Source organism: Mustela erminea, chromosome 11, assembly GCF_009829155.1.
Source record: "Mustela erminea isolate mMusErm1 chromosome 11, mMusErm1.Pri, whole genome shotgun sequence".
In the NCBI taxonomy this organism is placed as follows: Eukaryota; Metazoa; Chordata; class Mammalia; order Carnivora; family Mustelidae; genus Mustela; species Mustela erminea.
This window is the reverse complement of record NC_045624.1, coordinates 64,792,116-64,809,473: the sequence shown is the minus strand read 5'-3', so window position 1 is coordinate 64,809,473 and position 17,358 is coordinate 64,792,116. Positions and strand designations below refer to the sequence as shown.

At 35.9% G+C, this 17,358-nt stretch overlaps 1 protein-coding gene across 2 annotated transcripts in view; it reads left to right on the top strand.

Moving 5' to 3' along the window:
* Positions 1-8,357, top strand: part of NXPH1 (neurexophilin 1) — a 296,807-nt gene extending 288,450 nt beyond the window's left edge. For both annotated transcript variants that reach the window (XM_032305598.1, XM_032305599.1), the window contains one exon: positions 6,396-8,357. In XM_032305598.1, the coding sequence (XP_032161489.1) occupies positions 6,396-7,157 (762 nt within the window). In that variant the 3' untranslated portion in view covers positions 7,158-8,357. The remainder of the gene's footprint in view (positions 1-6,395) is intronic.
* Positions 8,358-17,358: the final 9,001 nt, after the last annotated feature.

Here is a 17,358-nt window from a genome sequence, read left to right as displayed (position 1 = left end):
CCTTCTTCTGTATCACTGTGACCTATCTGAACAATACAATCCTTTCATACAACAAAATCAACATCACTATCCTTCTCATTTCTCCAGACATTCAGACCCATGTTACCAACTTTCTTTGGATAGCATCACTGGAATGACTTGCAGGCACTTCAACTTCTAATTTTCCTCTGAGATTTAATTATATTTTCCAGCTAAGTTGTTACTTCTGTATTCCCTGCAGATGCCAGGAAACTCATTAATTCAACTTTTCATATTCCTGCTTAGTAAAAATTATCAAGCTGAGTTAATCCTACCTCTGAACTGTCTCATATCCATTTTTTCTTTCTCTTTTTCTCTGCTATTGCCTTGGTAAAGTCTCAGTTTACTTTCTCAAATGAAGTATCACAGTTAGTTATGTAATGAATGATTCTACTAGTCATTCTTCCTTCAAAGTCTCTCCCTACCAATTCATCCTCAGTGTCTAATCAGTGATCTTTCTAGAGCCAGAATGACCTATTTTAAAACAGAATAAATAAGCAAAAACAACACACATATATACACACACACAGACAAAAGCAAAACAGAAAACAATTTAGTGATTCCCCACTTCCTATAAGTTTAAGTTCAAATGCCTTAGTAGGAACATCACTTTTGACCCTAGCCCACCTTCTTCAAGTTCTATCTACTTCTTACAACTTCTCCTGTTCTTGTCAGTGTTCCCTGAGGCTCAGCAGTAAGGAGCTATTTTCCGTTCTTATATTTAACATGTCCCTTCTTAGCTCTGTGCTTTACACAGTGTGTTTCTCATGCTTGAATCTCTTTTGGCCTCTTCTCTCTCTGTTGAACTCTTAAGTGTCCTTTATCTCCTAGGTCCAAGGATTATTTCTCCTGCCACAACTTCTCTACCTTTCAACTTTCATTCTGACTACTAGAATGTTGTACATAGTGTTAGTCACATCACATTGTTATTTGCTTAATTAATTTCCCCATTAGACTGTGAACTCCTTGAAGGCAAGGACCATGTCTTACTTAGCTTTGTATTCCTATTATTTAACTCAATATTAGCAGAGTCTCGCTATATAGTCATCGAACTAATAAAACAAAAGAAATCAGGATTACCTATGCTCTGTAGGTCTGGAGATTTTCTAAGGACCCTTCTTGGTTTTTCATGATTGTTCACCTTTTAGACATGCCCTGCTTCTCTCCTAACCTAAGTGAAAGGGAAGGGAAGGGAAAAGAGAAATAAGAATATTCAAGACTGTGTTGTTGACAAATACAGCTGAAACCTGCTTTGATTCTGAGATGTTCTGGAGAGATTTAACAGTCAGCAGCACTGGAAGGCTTTCACATTACAAATAAATTCATTGCATTTGGTAGTTGAGCAATTTAATGGCTGAACTTATGCTCATTCTTTCTTAACCTGAGTTTTACTACCTACTGAACTTGCCATATTTTTTGGTTGTCACAGCTGAACTTTCAAAAGTATATACTTTCTTTTTTAATTGTTTGCCCCAGGGTTTTGGTTACATAAAAGGAGATATTCTTATAAAAATATTTTTTGCTTTCATATCCTGTCATTACTCATTTTCAAAAAAATATTATCCATTGAGATATGGAGGTTAAAATATTTGAGGACGTAAATAGTAATAATGTCAAACACTCACCATGGCCCAGGTATTGCTCTTAGTGCTTTAAATGGAGTTTCCTGTTTGATTCACACAACAGCTCTATGAGGGAGGTAGGCATTCTTTCTCCTAGAAGAGAAAAACTAAGTGTAAACAAGTTGAGCCACTTACCTACATCATATAGCTGCTGCAGAGCATGGCCAAGATTGGGATTCAGGCCATCTAGCTCCAGAACTCACACTCATAATCACTACAGCTGTGGAGAGTATCATTTAGAACTAAATTTCTGTTCTATCCAAAATTCAGAGGTTTATCTGCCTGTGAGTCTTAGCATCCTTTTTGAATAGATTGGTTCTTTAACGTCCTCTCTCCTACTTCCACATTTTTTTCCTTTCACTCCTCATGTGCTGCTTGGTGGATTGCACTCTAATTCCCTTTTACTTCCTTTTTTGGGGGGCAATTCATTACTGCTTCATGAGCCAGTGCACGATGGATGCATTTCATTACAGCCCCTCTCCTAATCAACTGTGTTGATGCTGAGATAACAAGTACCGAAACCAAGCACATGCCTGTATTTATTTTTCTTGTCGCCCAAAGAATAAAACTATGTAATTCCAGGTAAAAATGAGAAAATTGGTTATGCATTTATTTCTTATAATTCTTGTATACTTAGCATAAATATAGAGGCTGTCTTTAGGACAACATTTATATCATTAGGCAAGTGGAGATTTTGGATGTTGGCCAACCAATTAGATTTCAAAACAAAATAGAACAAACAAATACACAAAAAATAAACTCACAAGCTAAAAGATCTGTACTACTCTTATAAATTAATGTTTGCTTTAAATTTTATACTATAGCTACTGTTATGGAAAAAGTTATTTTTTTTAAAGATTTTATTTATTTGACAGAGATCACAAGTAGATGGAGGCAGGCAGAGAGAGAGAGAGAGAGAGAAGCAGGCTCCCTGCTGAGCAGAGAGCCCGATGCGGGACTTGATCCAAGGACCCTGAGATCATGACTTGAGCTGAAGGCAGCAGGTTAACCCACTGAGCCACCCAGGCACCCCTGGAAAAAGTTATTTTGAAATGCTCTTCTTTCAGTAAATTAGTAGAAGAACTACAGTTGTTTTTGCTTTTTAAATTATAATGATATAATATTAACTATGGAACTACTAAGGATTATACTTTTCATATTAGAGTAAAAATTGTTCCATAGAGGACTGACTTTATTATCCCACAGATGCTTTTTCCTTAAGAAAACTCATATTTCTATGCATCATCCTTCTCCCCAAAGGATATTTCCTTCTCAATTTCATCCCATTAAGACTTATATACAATGGGATATTATGCAACTGTCAGAAAGGATGAATACCCAACTTTTGTATCAACATGGACGGCACTGGAGAAGATTATGCTGAGTGAAATAAGTCAAGCAGAGTCAATTATTATATGGATTCACTTACTTGTGGAGCATAAGGAGTAACATGGAGGACATTAGGAGAAGGGAAAGAAAAATGAACTGGGGGAAATTGGAGGGAGAGATGAACAATGAGAGACTGTGGACTCTGAGAAACAAATTGAGGGTTTTGGAGGGGAGGAGGTGGGGCTTGAGTGGTGGTGGGTATTATGGAGGGCACTTATTGCATGGAGCACTGGTTGTGGTGCATAAATAATGAATCTTTGAACACTGAACAAAATAAAATTAAGATGTTAAAAAAATAAAAGACAATATTTAGTCTTTATTTAAAAACAAATTGAATTTTGATAAGGTAGCCACTTTGCTATTACTGCTCACATACTGCTTGAATGTAATCCATTTCTGGAATGTTTTGGCATGAATGGAATTTGCAAACAGGAAACAGTTTGGGTGCAGGGTGAAAAGAGGAGTGAGGCCAATTCAAGGCTTGAGGAGAACTGAAAGGGAAGTACCCAGCACTAAAAGAAAGGTGGGCATTAAAGAGGGCATGTGATATGATGAGCACTGGGTGTTTTAGTCAACTAATGAATCATTGAACATTTTATCAAAAACTAATGATGTACTATACCTTGGCTAATTGAATTTAAATGAAAGAAAGAAAGAAAGAAAGAAAGAAAGAAAGAAAGAAAGAAAGTCATTACTAAATGCAACCTTCTTTCTATTCCCTATATTTGCCCCAAGTCTGTTCATTTTGTTTGGGTGATATGTTTTAGAGTTTAGAGATCATGTGCAGGTGGGTGGTCTTTACTTCCCTTAGATGTGGCACCTCCACCACAATCCATGCATTATTTTTGTACCTCATCGCACTCCTGGAGTCTGATTCTCCATTGGTCAGTGTTTGTCTCTCCTCTATTACCCACTGTGCACAGTGGCCTTCTGGATCTTTCTATAAAGGCATCACAGTTGCCTTGAGGATCACAGCGGTTGCAACTGGACCCAGGCTAGTGGCTTGAAATGGTGACGGAGCTTTTGTGTTAGCCTACCCAATATCATAGTCTTGGTTTTTCATGGTGTGGTTATGAAATATAAATCCCTTTTCTTTCAGAGGCAATAAATTCATATGGGACTAAATTTGCAGGGTTTCTTAGGCTCAGCATTACTAGGAAAAGACCAGCTTCATCTGGTAGTTTTTCCCAGGTGGGAAAGGCTTCATACCACTCACGTTGTCTCAATTTGAATGGGGTAGAGATAAGACTATTTGCCAGCTGGCAGTGGGAAAGCTCATTGATCCTTAGGATTTTGTGAAAAGGCAAGGTTACTAGATCTAAGTGACTTTGTTCTAGGTTAGATTACCAGGACCTCTTGCATGGGTATCCCTGGGGAAAGCCATCCCATATAGGTTGAGTACTTGGCTATGTAATCAAGAGCAAAGCTACCCACAAAACAGACCTCCAAAACAGACCTCATTTGGTGACCTTCTTTCTCTAGATGTCTTCACACAGCAGCCTGGGATTTACAAAAATAGCTACATTAAATCGAACCATTTCCATGTGTCAGCTACCGTCATTACAGCACTGCTATTACATTCATTTTGCAGATGTAGGAAACTGAGGTAGGGGGTTGTTAAATGACTTGACCAAGGGCACACAGCTTGGCAATGGCAGAACTTAGCATATATTCCAGGGACTGGCTCTAAAGTTTATGCCCTTACTCCCTAGGGTTTGGGATAGAGTCCTTTAAACACAAGTGATGGAGTAAAAGACTATTCTCAGGCCAGAGTTGTACCTTAGGCCTTCATGCCTAAGTCTATAGAGAGACCTCTAGAATGCAGTTCTAATTCCTAGTAGACCTGAATTAAAAAGCTTTCCAGCAATGGCCTCTTACTTGGAGAGCAGTTTGGAAGGGGACTGGAGGGTCCAAAGGAGGCTGCTAAGTGTTAGTCAGGCTCATTTCTGAGATAGGACTGGAGATGGAGGTTTATTGTGAAACTTGGCTTCTTAATGGGCAGCATGGGCCTCTCTTTGGCAGACTTACGCAATAGGCAGTCAGTCTACATCTTAAAAGGTTCTTTTGTATTGGTTGATTCCTGTGGGTTCTTGGCTGTCTTCCCTACTGTCCTTGAGCCCTCCCTGTCATGATCAGAGATCACTGCTTTAACTTTAGGTTAATGAGTGCATTGTAGATACTCATTTCTCTTTTTTATTTCTTCTATACTAAGGCATAAATATAGGAGCTGTGGTAAGGACAACTCTTATATAATTTGGCAAATACAGATTTGGATGTTTGATCAGTCAGTTAGATTTAGGGTTCCTCCTGGTCTAGTTGGGAATCTAAATCTTCCCAAAGAGATAAGAACAGGGTCCCAGGATGATGGTTTCTGAATGTGACTTTCACAATCCAACCTGAAGTGACCTCTTTGTCATTGACCATGTATTGTTTGTTTCTCTAGATTGTCAGTTATCTCTAAGACATTGTGTATTAGATGTTTTCATTTATGTCCCTTTTCCTAGACCACATTTTAAGACCTTAAGGTAAAAACATATGTCTTATATAATATGTTCCATGCCAATAATAGATGACAATAAACATGTTTTGATGAGTTAAAATATGCTAGAGTCTCTTTGCAAAACTGACTTTTCTAATAGGACTGTGGCACAAATTACCAAAAGTCCTTAGGCTGTTGGTTGATGTATTTCTGAGAATCCTACAGCTTTAAAGCTTATAGTAATTTTGAAGTAGAAAAATAACAATGATTTGCAAATTTTTTATTTTAAAAGTGTTTGGATTTTGGTGCTAAGAAATAATTACTTTGGTTTGATTTCTGTTTGAATTCAGTTTGCTTTACTCATGTTAGGTGGTCTTTTCCTTGTCAAAGTCAATGTTTTTACATAGTCTTTTATATAGTCTTTCAGTCATGTTTAGTGGTTTTTATCTACAGACATCGTCTCTCTCCCATCTTATATAAAAATAGAAGTGGTAGTTTTTCATGTTTTATTAAATAACTATTGGGGCACCTGGGTGGCTCAGTGGGTTAAGCCTCTGCCTTCAGCTCAGGTCATGATACCAGGGTCCTGGGATCGAGCCCCACATCGGGCTCTCTGCTCAGCAGGGAGCCTGCTTCCCCTTGCCTCCCTCCTCCCCCCACCCCACCCCACCCCCGACTGCCTCTCTGCCTACTTGTGATCTCTGTCAAATAAATAAATAAAATCTTAAAACTAACTAACTAAATAAATAAATATTGGCCAGATGCTGAAGGTAATTTAAGTGAAGTGGCCTCATTTAATTCTGAGCCTCTGAGAAAGGGCTTGGATCTGTGTGTTGGGTGTTCTCAGGTACAGAGATGTAAACACCATTTTTCTGTTCCATTTTCAGGTCACATGTGCCAATTTAACGAATGGTGGAAAGTCAGAACTTCTAAAATCAGGAAGCAGCAAATCCACACTAAAGCACATATGGACAGAAAGCAGCAAAGACTTGTCTATCAGCCGACTCCTGTCACAGACTTTTCGTGGCAAAGAAAATGATACAGATTTAGACCTGCGATATGACACCCCAGAACCTTATTCTGAGCAAGACCTTTGGGACTGGCTGAGGAACTCCACAGACCTTCAAGAGCCTCGGCCCAGGGCCAAGCGAAGGCCCATTGTTAAGACGGGCAAGTTTAAGAAAATGTTTGGATGGGGTGATTTTCATTCCAACATCAAAACAGTGAAGCTAAACCTGTTGATAACTGGGAAAATTGTAGATCACGGCAATGGGACATTTAGTGTTTATTTCAGGCATAATTCCACTGGTCAAGGGAATGTGTCTGTCAGCTTGGTGCCCCCTACAAAAATAGTGGAATTCGACTTGGCACAACAAACCGTGATTGATGCCAAAGATTCCAAGTCCTTTAACTGTCGCATTGAGTATGAAAAGGTTGACAAGGCTACCAAGAACACACTCTGCAACTATGATCCTTCAAAAACCTGTTACCAGGAGCAGACCCAAAGTCATGTATCCTGGCTCTGCTCCAAGCCCTTTAAGGTGATCTGTATTTACATTTCCTTTTATAGTACAGATTATAAACTAGTACAGAAAGTGTGCCCCGACTACAACTACCACAGCGACACACCTTACTTCCCTTCTGGATGAGGATGAACATGGGTGAGACTGAAGCCTGAGGAATTAAAGGTCAATATGACAGGGCTGTTACCTCAAAGAAGAAGGTCACATCTGTTGCCTGGAATGTGTCTACACTGCTGCTCTCGTCAACTGGCTGCAAATATGCTAGTGGAAAACAATCTGATGTAATTTCTGCCCAGTCAGCTTCATCTCTTGGTATAGTTGTAAATCACCATAGATTTTAAAGGCACACTTGAAGACATGCTCTCATACATAGATGTACACAAACACACATTCATATACATTTCAGCTTGCATCTGTCATGATTCCTGTCAAGAGGGCTTTCATTGTCTGACTCATAATGGTTTAGGATAAACTATCATCAAATGAAAGGATTAACTAGACAGTGAATGGTTTCTAACACTTGTGGTTATGGAAATCTCTTTTAAAGTCTTGAGTACATGCTCATCAGTAATCCTCATTCATGTATTCCTACTGCTTGGAGTAGCTGTACTGGTAAATACTACTGTAGGAGTATATGCTTGTTAAAATGGAAAAAAAAATGTGTCTTTAGAGTTCAGTATTCTTTCTTTTATGAACACAACAAAATGTAGTAACTTTTTTCCAGCATACAGTAGGCACATTCAAGGTTACGTAAGATGGCTCTTTTTTCTATGGAGGGAGGCTGTTTTCAGTAAAGATGAGCAAACATTTGGAATTTACATGTGGGCAGACATTGGATTACAGCTTTCATCACCAGTCATTGGACTTTCTCAAAGTTGAGACCAGCTAAGGCTGATTAAAACAAGTTCTGATCATTATATAAGAAGGGAAATGCCTGACAGACACCATGTAAGTTATAAGTGTCTGTCTTATCTTTACTACACATATTGTAACAAATTCAATATCCTAGTCTTCATTTGTATGAATGGTTTGTATTGTACATAGTTTAACCAAGTGTTATTTGAGCTGCTTATTAATATTAACTTGTACTTGTCTCTGCTTGTTATTGGTTAAAAAAGAAAAAAAAAAGGATATGAGGAATCCATTTTATCAATGTAGCTGTGACCTCCATTAAAAAGACAAACTTAATGTACAAAGCATTTATTCAGCTCAAGTATTGTTGAAAGCTAAACATATACAACATTACAGTCTGTCTGTATTTAGATATTTTATTTCTGGACAAAATGAAATGTACATAAAAATAAAATGCTTAAAGTTGAGTTTCAATATGTGCTTGTGTAAGATGGTGATTTAAGTGGTTCTGACAAGAAGAATGTGCTGGAATACAGTAATGGTTTTGCATCTCATGTCTCTAAATTTGTACAGAACTATCTAAATTGCTATTAGTTGCTCAGTCAAAACAACTTAGGAGTTTCAATCTCAAGCCTGGGAAGCGGTTGTGGCATATGGTGTTGCACACATTTTTGGTTTACTGTTACGCTAGTGATTCAAGAATATGAAAAATCAATGAGCAGAAGAGATGACTGAGGTCTCCTAAATATTATAACTGTTCTTTTGTTTTTCCTGTGTAAAGTCTATTTAGCAGGGAGATGGAGAGGAAGATAATTTTTTTTTTTTTTGGTGCCTGATTTTCTCTGATTCTACTGTAATCACTCAACAGAAAAAGTTACAGTAGCTGTGAAGGGCTTTGGTGTCCTATTTACCTATTACCAAATGGGATCAACTTATCTATATAGCATTGTTTATGGACAGTAAGCTTTCTTTTAAAACCTGATTACTGTATGTAATCCCAGCAAGATAAACAGAAGAAGAAATAGGCAAGGTAAACCATTTTTAAAGTCATAAATGGGGGACTGAGATATGAAGAGTCTCAAAGTTAACCAAAGAAGCCAAATTAAAACACTAACCCATCCTCATTTTCCCTTCGTGCTGCATAGGGATAAGTATGTTTTCATATAGAAAATAATGGAAGAACCACAGGAACACAAGACCACAGAGTTCTAAATTGATAACTCAGCAACTGATTAGACTAAAGAGAGCCTTCCATTGCAAATCAAAGACACATCATTCTGTTAAGTGTCCATCTCTCAAAATTCTCCAATATATCTAGACAACCATTTCTATTAATGTATTAATTAATTTGCTATGGAATTTAGAAGCTAATGTTGGAAAAGACTTTCTCTGGCACAACAGGCAATAAATTATTGCTTCATGAGTTCCAGCTGTGGCACATATTTGCTACAGATAAATCTTGTTATTCTGGGATTTATCAAAATGATCACTTAGAAGTTAGTTGTGCTTAGCAAAAAGAATAAAGGAGGAGAGGAAAATAATTTAAAAAAATTTTTAGGATCATTTCATTGGTGGACTATAATTTGCATTACATGGTCTAATCTGCCCTTTTTTATTTTTTATTTTAATTTTATTTTTTTATTTTATTTAAGATTTTATTTATTTGACAGAGCACAGGCAAGGGGAGCAGCAGGCAGAGAGAGGGCGAAGCAGGCTCCCCTCTGAGCAAGGAGCCCAACATGGTGCATGATCTCAGGACCCTGGGATCAAGACCTGAGCTGAAGGCAGACACTTAATCTACTGAGCCACCCAGGGCCCCTAATCTGTCCTTTTTTATTTCAAAATTCAAGATGAACTAAAAATATACTTCAGTCTCCACCCATCTGCCCTGCTTTCTAACCTCCCCATGAAATATTGCTTTTACATTTTTATAAACTTACAGACCATAGCTGACTAACATCCAATGAATTGAATTATTTTTCTGTAGTCTTTTTCTTTCTTTCTTTCAAAGATGTTATTTATTTATTTGACAGAGACACACCGAGAGAGGGGACATAGGCAGGGGGAGTTGGGGAGGGAGAAGCAGGCTTCCTGCTGAGTCCTGATACCTTGATGCTGGGCTCCAATCCCAGGACTCCAGGATCATGACCTGAGCTGCAGGCAGATGCTTAAAGACTGAGCTACCCAGACACCCCTGTAGTTTTTTGTTTTTTTTTTAAAGAAAGAAAATTCCAACAAGAATTTCAGTTTTTTAAAATCCAAACTTTTCTTACTCTTTTTTCTGGTCCTGTACACACTTATCCCAAATTGCTACAACATCAACACCTCCGTTTGTAATATAGAAAAGTCATGATGATATAGGACTGTGTGTCCAATATACTCTTTCTATTCTAGACAAGGATCATGATGAATATGAAGGTTCTAAGGTTTAGATTAAAACTTTATTAGACCAACTTGTTGCTTTAACAAACTGGTTAGTTAAGTATTAATTATGCTAGAAATCTACTTGTTATTTGGAGAAATTAAATTTGAAGTTGCCCTAAGAAAATCATCTTACTTTCTCTAGAATCTGAAAAATACTATTTCACACCTTTGCTAAGCTAAGATACAGAAGAAAAACTGCAAGAGGGTAATAGATAGCACTTGATGCAAACATGGGTTTGTCATTACCTGTTGTTCTTTTCAGAAACATTTTAGAAAAATTAAAATTATTATGAAGAAATAATTATTGCAGCTTCTTGCCTCATGGAAGAAAAAATGATACAAGTTACTCGTCTATCTACTTATGATAAAAACAATGCATTGTCATGGCATGGTTTCAGTTGGGCATTTTTGAGTCCCTGGCTCTTGTTAGAATTTCTCTGCATGAGTAGAAGGGGTATAACTGTTAATAGAATAGTTCTAAAGTTCTGGAAGTAATTATTCTGCAAGTAATTGAGATACTTGTTAAGTTTAAAACTGTGGACTGGGAAACTTCATGTTCCTACATTTCAGCAATAAACTGTAAGCCATATTTTTGCACAGAATAGATTAAAAAAAATCATGAGAAGCCTGAGAAAGTGTTCTGTCTTTTCCCTCTTCCCCACTGTTTTACCTGTAAGAAGCAGCTTAATCAATACAAACAGCTCTTTGGCAAAGCATTTTGCATTTCCATCATCAACTTTGAATGAGAGGTTTTAGCCTGAAGCAAATTCAAACAGATGGTTTATAAGCCTTTGAAAAACTTGGTTGCTGTACCACTTTCAGATATTTACTGATTTTTATTCTATTATCAATCTGTTTACCTATTTATATTTATTTATCTTTACATTTTATTAAAAATTCAAATTAGTAGATGCATTAAAAATACAAAATTTAAAACATTAATGTACATAAAGATGATTACTATTTACCTAGTTTATAGGAGACAAAAATTTGAGTATCTTAAAGTCAGAATTGAATCTTGAAAAGCTGGTTGCTACAGCAGGCTTTTCTCAGGAGTCCCATGTCTACCAAAGACTGATTTCAGGGATTGGGAACACAAAGAAAACAATCCTTAATTTTAAATTGATGTGTATCATTGTGTTTTATATCTAATACTATCAGAAACATTTTAAAGTAACAAATTTACAACTACTTTTTTACTAGGATGGCAAAGAAGAGAATTCTCATGAGAGAATTTTAGTTTCAGTTTGTTCATGTGAGCTAAGTCTAGTGACTAAGCCTAAAATTAGGAGACTACCAGTGTCAAGCAGCTGGCCAAGTGCCCCAAGTTTGATCAAAAGCACTTTAATATTTATGGTTCTGCATTTGCAGGAACATGCCTTTTATCACTGATGGATTGGAGGATGACTCTAAAGGTCCCAGAAGTGATGGATTCAGAAGGCTTAGAGATCTTTTGTAGGTGGCTGAGTGGCTGTTGCCATTGGTGGTGCCTTTTGAATTGCCAGGTGTTGATTCCCCCCAATTTGAACTAATGAGTTACACATACAGCTAAAGCACTGCTCACACCATCCTCACCTGGCAGCAGCTGGCTCCCTCTTTCCTAATTCTATGTCAGGGCTCCAAAGAGACAACAAGAATTTTCCTGATCTCTGATGGTCAAATTCCTTTCCTCAAACACAGAAGTAAATGTGGCCATCGAGATTGCGACTATTTAAAAAGTTAAGCAAGAAAGTTTTTGGGATGTGTGATTGCCAAACAAGTAATTTTTCTCAAGTAAAATATCTGCCATTGTTTCTGTTACTGCCAAAATTAGCTTTGTGAATTTTCTGAAACCCAATTTTAAAATTAATTTCTTTTTTGCAATTTATGAAAGTTTTCAGTAGAAAGCATGGCCAAGTGACATCACCCAATAAGGCTGAAAATATTTCATGGGATTTTTTTTAAAAGTTGAAGTATAATTGCTACATAAGCTTATATTAGTTTCAGGTATACAACACAATGATTTTATATTTTAATATATTGCAAGATGATCACTAAAATTAACATCCATCACCATACATAGTTACAAAAATTTTTTTCTTGTGATTAAAAACTTTGAAGATTTACTCTTAGCAGCTGTAAAATATGTGATACAGTATTATTATTATTATTTAAAGATTTTATTTATTTGATAGAGTGTGTGTGAGAGAGAGAGAGCATGAGCAAGGGGAGGAGCAGAGGGAGAGGGAGAAACTGACTCCCTGCTGCAGGGACCCTGATGTGAGGCTTGATCCTAGGACTCCAGAATCATGACCTGAGCTGAAAGCAAACGCTTAACCAACTGAGCCACCCAGGTGCCCCTGTGATACACTATTATTATCCTTAATCACTGTGCTGTACATTATACCCCCATGACATATTAATTTTATAAGTGGAATTTTTTACTTTTTTTACCCCTTTCATCCATTTTGTCTACCATCCCTTGGCCTTTTCTGGCAATCATCAATCTCTTCTCTGTATCTACGAGCTTGGTTTTTTGTTGTTGATGTTTCTATTTTTTTTATTCCATTGTAAGGGAATGATTTAGCTAGGATAATGCCCTCCAGGTCCACTCATGTTATAAATGGCAAGATATCTTTCTTTTCTTTCTTTTTTTTTTTTTTTTTTAAAGATTTTTATTTATCTATCTGACAGATCAAAAGTAGGCAGAGAGGCATGCAGAGAGAGAGGAGGAAGCAGGTTCCCCACTGAGCAGAGAGCCTGATGCGGGGCTCGATCCCAGGAGCCTGGGATCATAACCCGAGCCAAAGGCAGAGGCCTTAACCCACTGAGCCACCCAGGTGCCCCAAGATTTCTTTCTTTTTTAAGGCTGCATAGCATTCCTTCGCATATGAGTATGTGTGTGGGTGTGTGTGTGCATGTGTGCGCATCTGCACACAAAAACACACCCCACAATTTCTTTATGCATTCATCCATTAATGGACACTTATGTTGTTTCTGTATCTTGGCTATTATGAATAAATAATGCTGCAAAGAGCATGGGGTTCATATATCTTTTTGACTTTGTCTTCATTTTCTTTGGATTAGATACTTAGAAGTGGAATTACTGGACCATATGGTAGTTCTGTTTTTGATTTTTTGAGGAACTTCCATACTATTCTTCATAGTAACTGCACTAATTTACATCCCACCAAAAGTGTACGAGGGCTCCCTTTTTTCTGAATCCTTGCCAACACTTAACTTATTTTTTGTCTTTTTGATGATAACTACTCTGACAGGTATGATGTAGTATCTCATTATGGTTTTGCTTTGTATTTCCCTGATGATTAGTGATGTTGAGCATCTTTTCATGTGGAAAATCATGGCCATCTGCATGTCTTTGGAAAATTTTCTGTTCAGATCTTCTTCCCTTTTTTTTTGGAAGATTTTATTTATTTATTTGACATAGAGAGAGAGAAATCACAAGTAGGCCGAGAGGCAGGCAGAGAGAGGGGGAAGCAGGCTCCCTGCTAACCAGATCCCAGGACCCTGAGATCATGACCTGACCTGAAGGCAGAGGCTTAACCCACTGAGCCACCCACGTGCCCCTTCTTCCCATTTTTTAATTGGATTTTTTGTTTTTCTGCTATTGAGTAGTATGAGTTCTTTGTATATTTTGGATATTAACCCATTATCAGATATGTGATTTGCAAACATTTTATTCCATTTACTAAATTGCCTTTTTATTCTGTTGATGATTTCCTTTCCTGCACAGAAGCTTTTTAGTTTGATGTAGTTCCACATGTTTATTTTTGCTTTTGTTGTCTTTGTTTTTTGTGTCAGATCCAAAAAGATCATCACAAGACTAATGTTAAAGAAATTTACCACCTGTATTTTCTCCTAAGTGTTTTATGGTTTTAGGTTCTTACATTCGTCTTCAACCCATTTTCAGTTAAGTTTTGTGTATGTTGAAAAGTAGTGTTCCAGTTTCATTCCTTTGCATGTAACTGTCTAGTTTCCCCAGCACCATTTATTGAAGAGACTGTATGTTCCCCATTGTATATTCTTGCCTCCTTTGTTGTAAATTAATTGACCTTATGTGTGTGGGTTTATTTCTGGGCTCTCTATTCTCTTCCATTATTTATGTGTCTGTCTTTTTGCTAATACTATTTTGATTATTATAGCTTTGTAATATAGTTTGAAATCAAACTATATTTGAGTGTAATGCCTCCAGCTTTGTTCTTCCTCAAGATTGCTTTGGCTACTCAATGTATTTTGTGGTTACACACAAATTTTAGTATTATTTTGCTAGTTCTGTGAAAAATGCTGTTTGTATTTTGATAGATATCATGTTGAATCTGTAGATTGATTAGGGTAGTATGAAATTTTAATAATATTAATTCTTCCAATCCATGAAAACAGAGTATCTTTCAATTTTTTGAGTCTTCTTCAGTTTTTTTCATCCACTATCTTATAGTCTGCAGTATACAGAATATTCATCTCCTTGGTTAAATTTATTCCTAAGTATTTTTAAAATATAATTGTACATAGCAGTTTTTAATTTCTCTTTCTGATATTTTGTTCTTAGTGTATAGAAATGCAATATATATATTTATATATTAATTTTGTATCCTACTTTACTGAATTTGTTTACTAGCTCTAATGGTTTTTTGGTCTTTAGGGTTTTCTAAATATAATATTGTCATCTGCAAATAGTGACAGTTTTACTTCTTCCTTTCCAAGTTGGATGCCTTTTATTTCTTTTTCTTGCCTAGGACCTCCAGTGTTGAATAAAATTGAGGTAAATGTTCATCCTTATCTTGTTCCTGAGCTTAGAGGAAATATTGAGTATTAGCTATTGGCCTGTCACATATAGCCTTTATTGTGTTGTAGTATGTTTCCTTTATACCCATTCGTTGAGAGTTTTTATCATAAATGAAAGTTGAATTTTATCAAATGCTTTTTCTGCATTTATTCAGAAGGTCATATAATTTTTAATCCTTCATTTTATTAGTGTGGTATGTCATTTTGACTGATTTACAGATGTTGAAACATTCTCCCATCCCTGGAATTAAATCCCACTTGATCATAGTGTGTGATCTTTTAAATATATTGTTGAATTCAGTTTGCTAATATTTGGTTGAGGATTTTACACTATGTTTATCAAGGATACCAGCCTGTAATTTTCTTTGATCCTTGCATGGTTTTGGCATCAGGGGAATGCTAGCCTCATAAAATGAATTTAGAAGTATTTCTTCTCTTCTAGTTTTTGAAAGAGTTGCTGAAGGATTGGTATTAATTCTTCTTTAAATGTTTGGTAGAATTCACCAGTGAAGCCATCTGGTTCTGGACTTTTGTTTTTGGAATATTTTGATTACTGATTCAATCCCCTACTAGTAGTAACCAGCCTGATAGATTTTTCTATTTCTCCATGAGTCAGTCTTTAAATATGGAAAACAAAGAATTAAAGAACCAGCAGTGTTGTAAATGAAGTCATAAAAATTATAATCACCTCCATCAAATTAATTCTTACTTGGCTTCATCTCGGGTTAGCAGCTTTATGAATCAATCAGTTTTCTATTGGAGTTTTAGAAATTCTAACCCAGTTTCAGTGTTATGATCTTAAAGTTATCAGACTCCTGTGCTTGTCAGAGTCTTTTCTAAGAATCTCCTTGAAGATATAATACTTTGCAGGAACACTTTTGCAAAAAGATCAGAGTAAAACAATAACTATATAAATGATAAAAGACTTAAAAATGGCCATGGTGGAAGATTTGGTGTGAGCTTATTATAATGTGATTGATGAGAAAATCTGGGTATTTCTGTGACATACACTGTAAAACGATAAGTAAAATTGTAACTGATAACATTATACCAGAATGCATCAGGATTTTAGGAATTTTGTTTAATTTCTGAATTACTTATTTTAACTAGCAAAATCTCCCACGATGATCTAAGGAAGTTAAATATTACTTTTTATTTAACATTTCCCATGAAATTTAACAAATAAGCGTAAAGAAATTAACATTTCTTTTTTTATAAGGACATAGAGTAACTCTTTCGGAGATCTTCTAGGAACCCTCTTGAAAATCCCAAGTTCACTCAAGGGCAAAAAGACTTCATTTAGAATAGACTGGGGGAGTTTACTAAAAATGTCAAAAGATTAAAAACATTAGTTCAAATAGGATCACAGGTCACTGTGAAACAGTACTTAGTTATCCATTCAAACAAAGCGTCAAAAGATCCTAAGGCAACTACAGAAAGTTACATTGTTGTAAAAAAAACAAAAAACAAAAAACAAACAAAAAAAAACCAAAGAAAAATCTTTTAGCTCTTTTAATAGAGAAGACTCACTTTTTGTTTGTTTAAGTAGTCAAAAACCCGATAAAGATAACACTGAACACAGGAAGTGTTTTGAAAAGACACAGAATCTTTGTTTCCCAGGCAGATTACATTAAAGAAAAATCTTTGTTTATAAATTTCTTATTAAGAGAAGACCAATAATCTAAGAAAATTTTGTCCTTTTAACGGAGAGAAAACCAAATTCTAATTTTATACCATTATACTTCTGATATTAAAACTCTTAAAAAAAAATCCATTCCAATCTTAGCTTGACCACACATAAAATTTCTCTCTCAAGATTTCTTTCCCACAAACCTTCTACAACTTTTTAATGTCCATGCAACTTTCCCCTACTCCCCTTTTTCATTCTAGGACAATCATTCTATTTTAAGACAAAGTTATTTTCTTTTTTCTTCTTCCTTCCCTCATGTCCTTCATACTTTTCCTTATCCAAAACCACATTCTATTTTCCTTACCTACTTTTCATACACAATTGTTTTCTTTTACCCTTATTATTTCTAATAGTTTTATTACATATTTTAATTCTTAACTCTTAGACTCCTTAATTCCTAGGAAGCAACTGTGGACTGGTAAATTTATAAATATATTTAATAATTTCTGAAGTATATTCTTTCTTGTAGTAAGTTTTTCAATGTGACACAAAACATGTTCACTAATAGATCCAAATATCTTCTTTCTGTAAAAATTTTATAAAAGACAAAAGAAGATAAACTTATATTTAACATTTAAT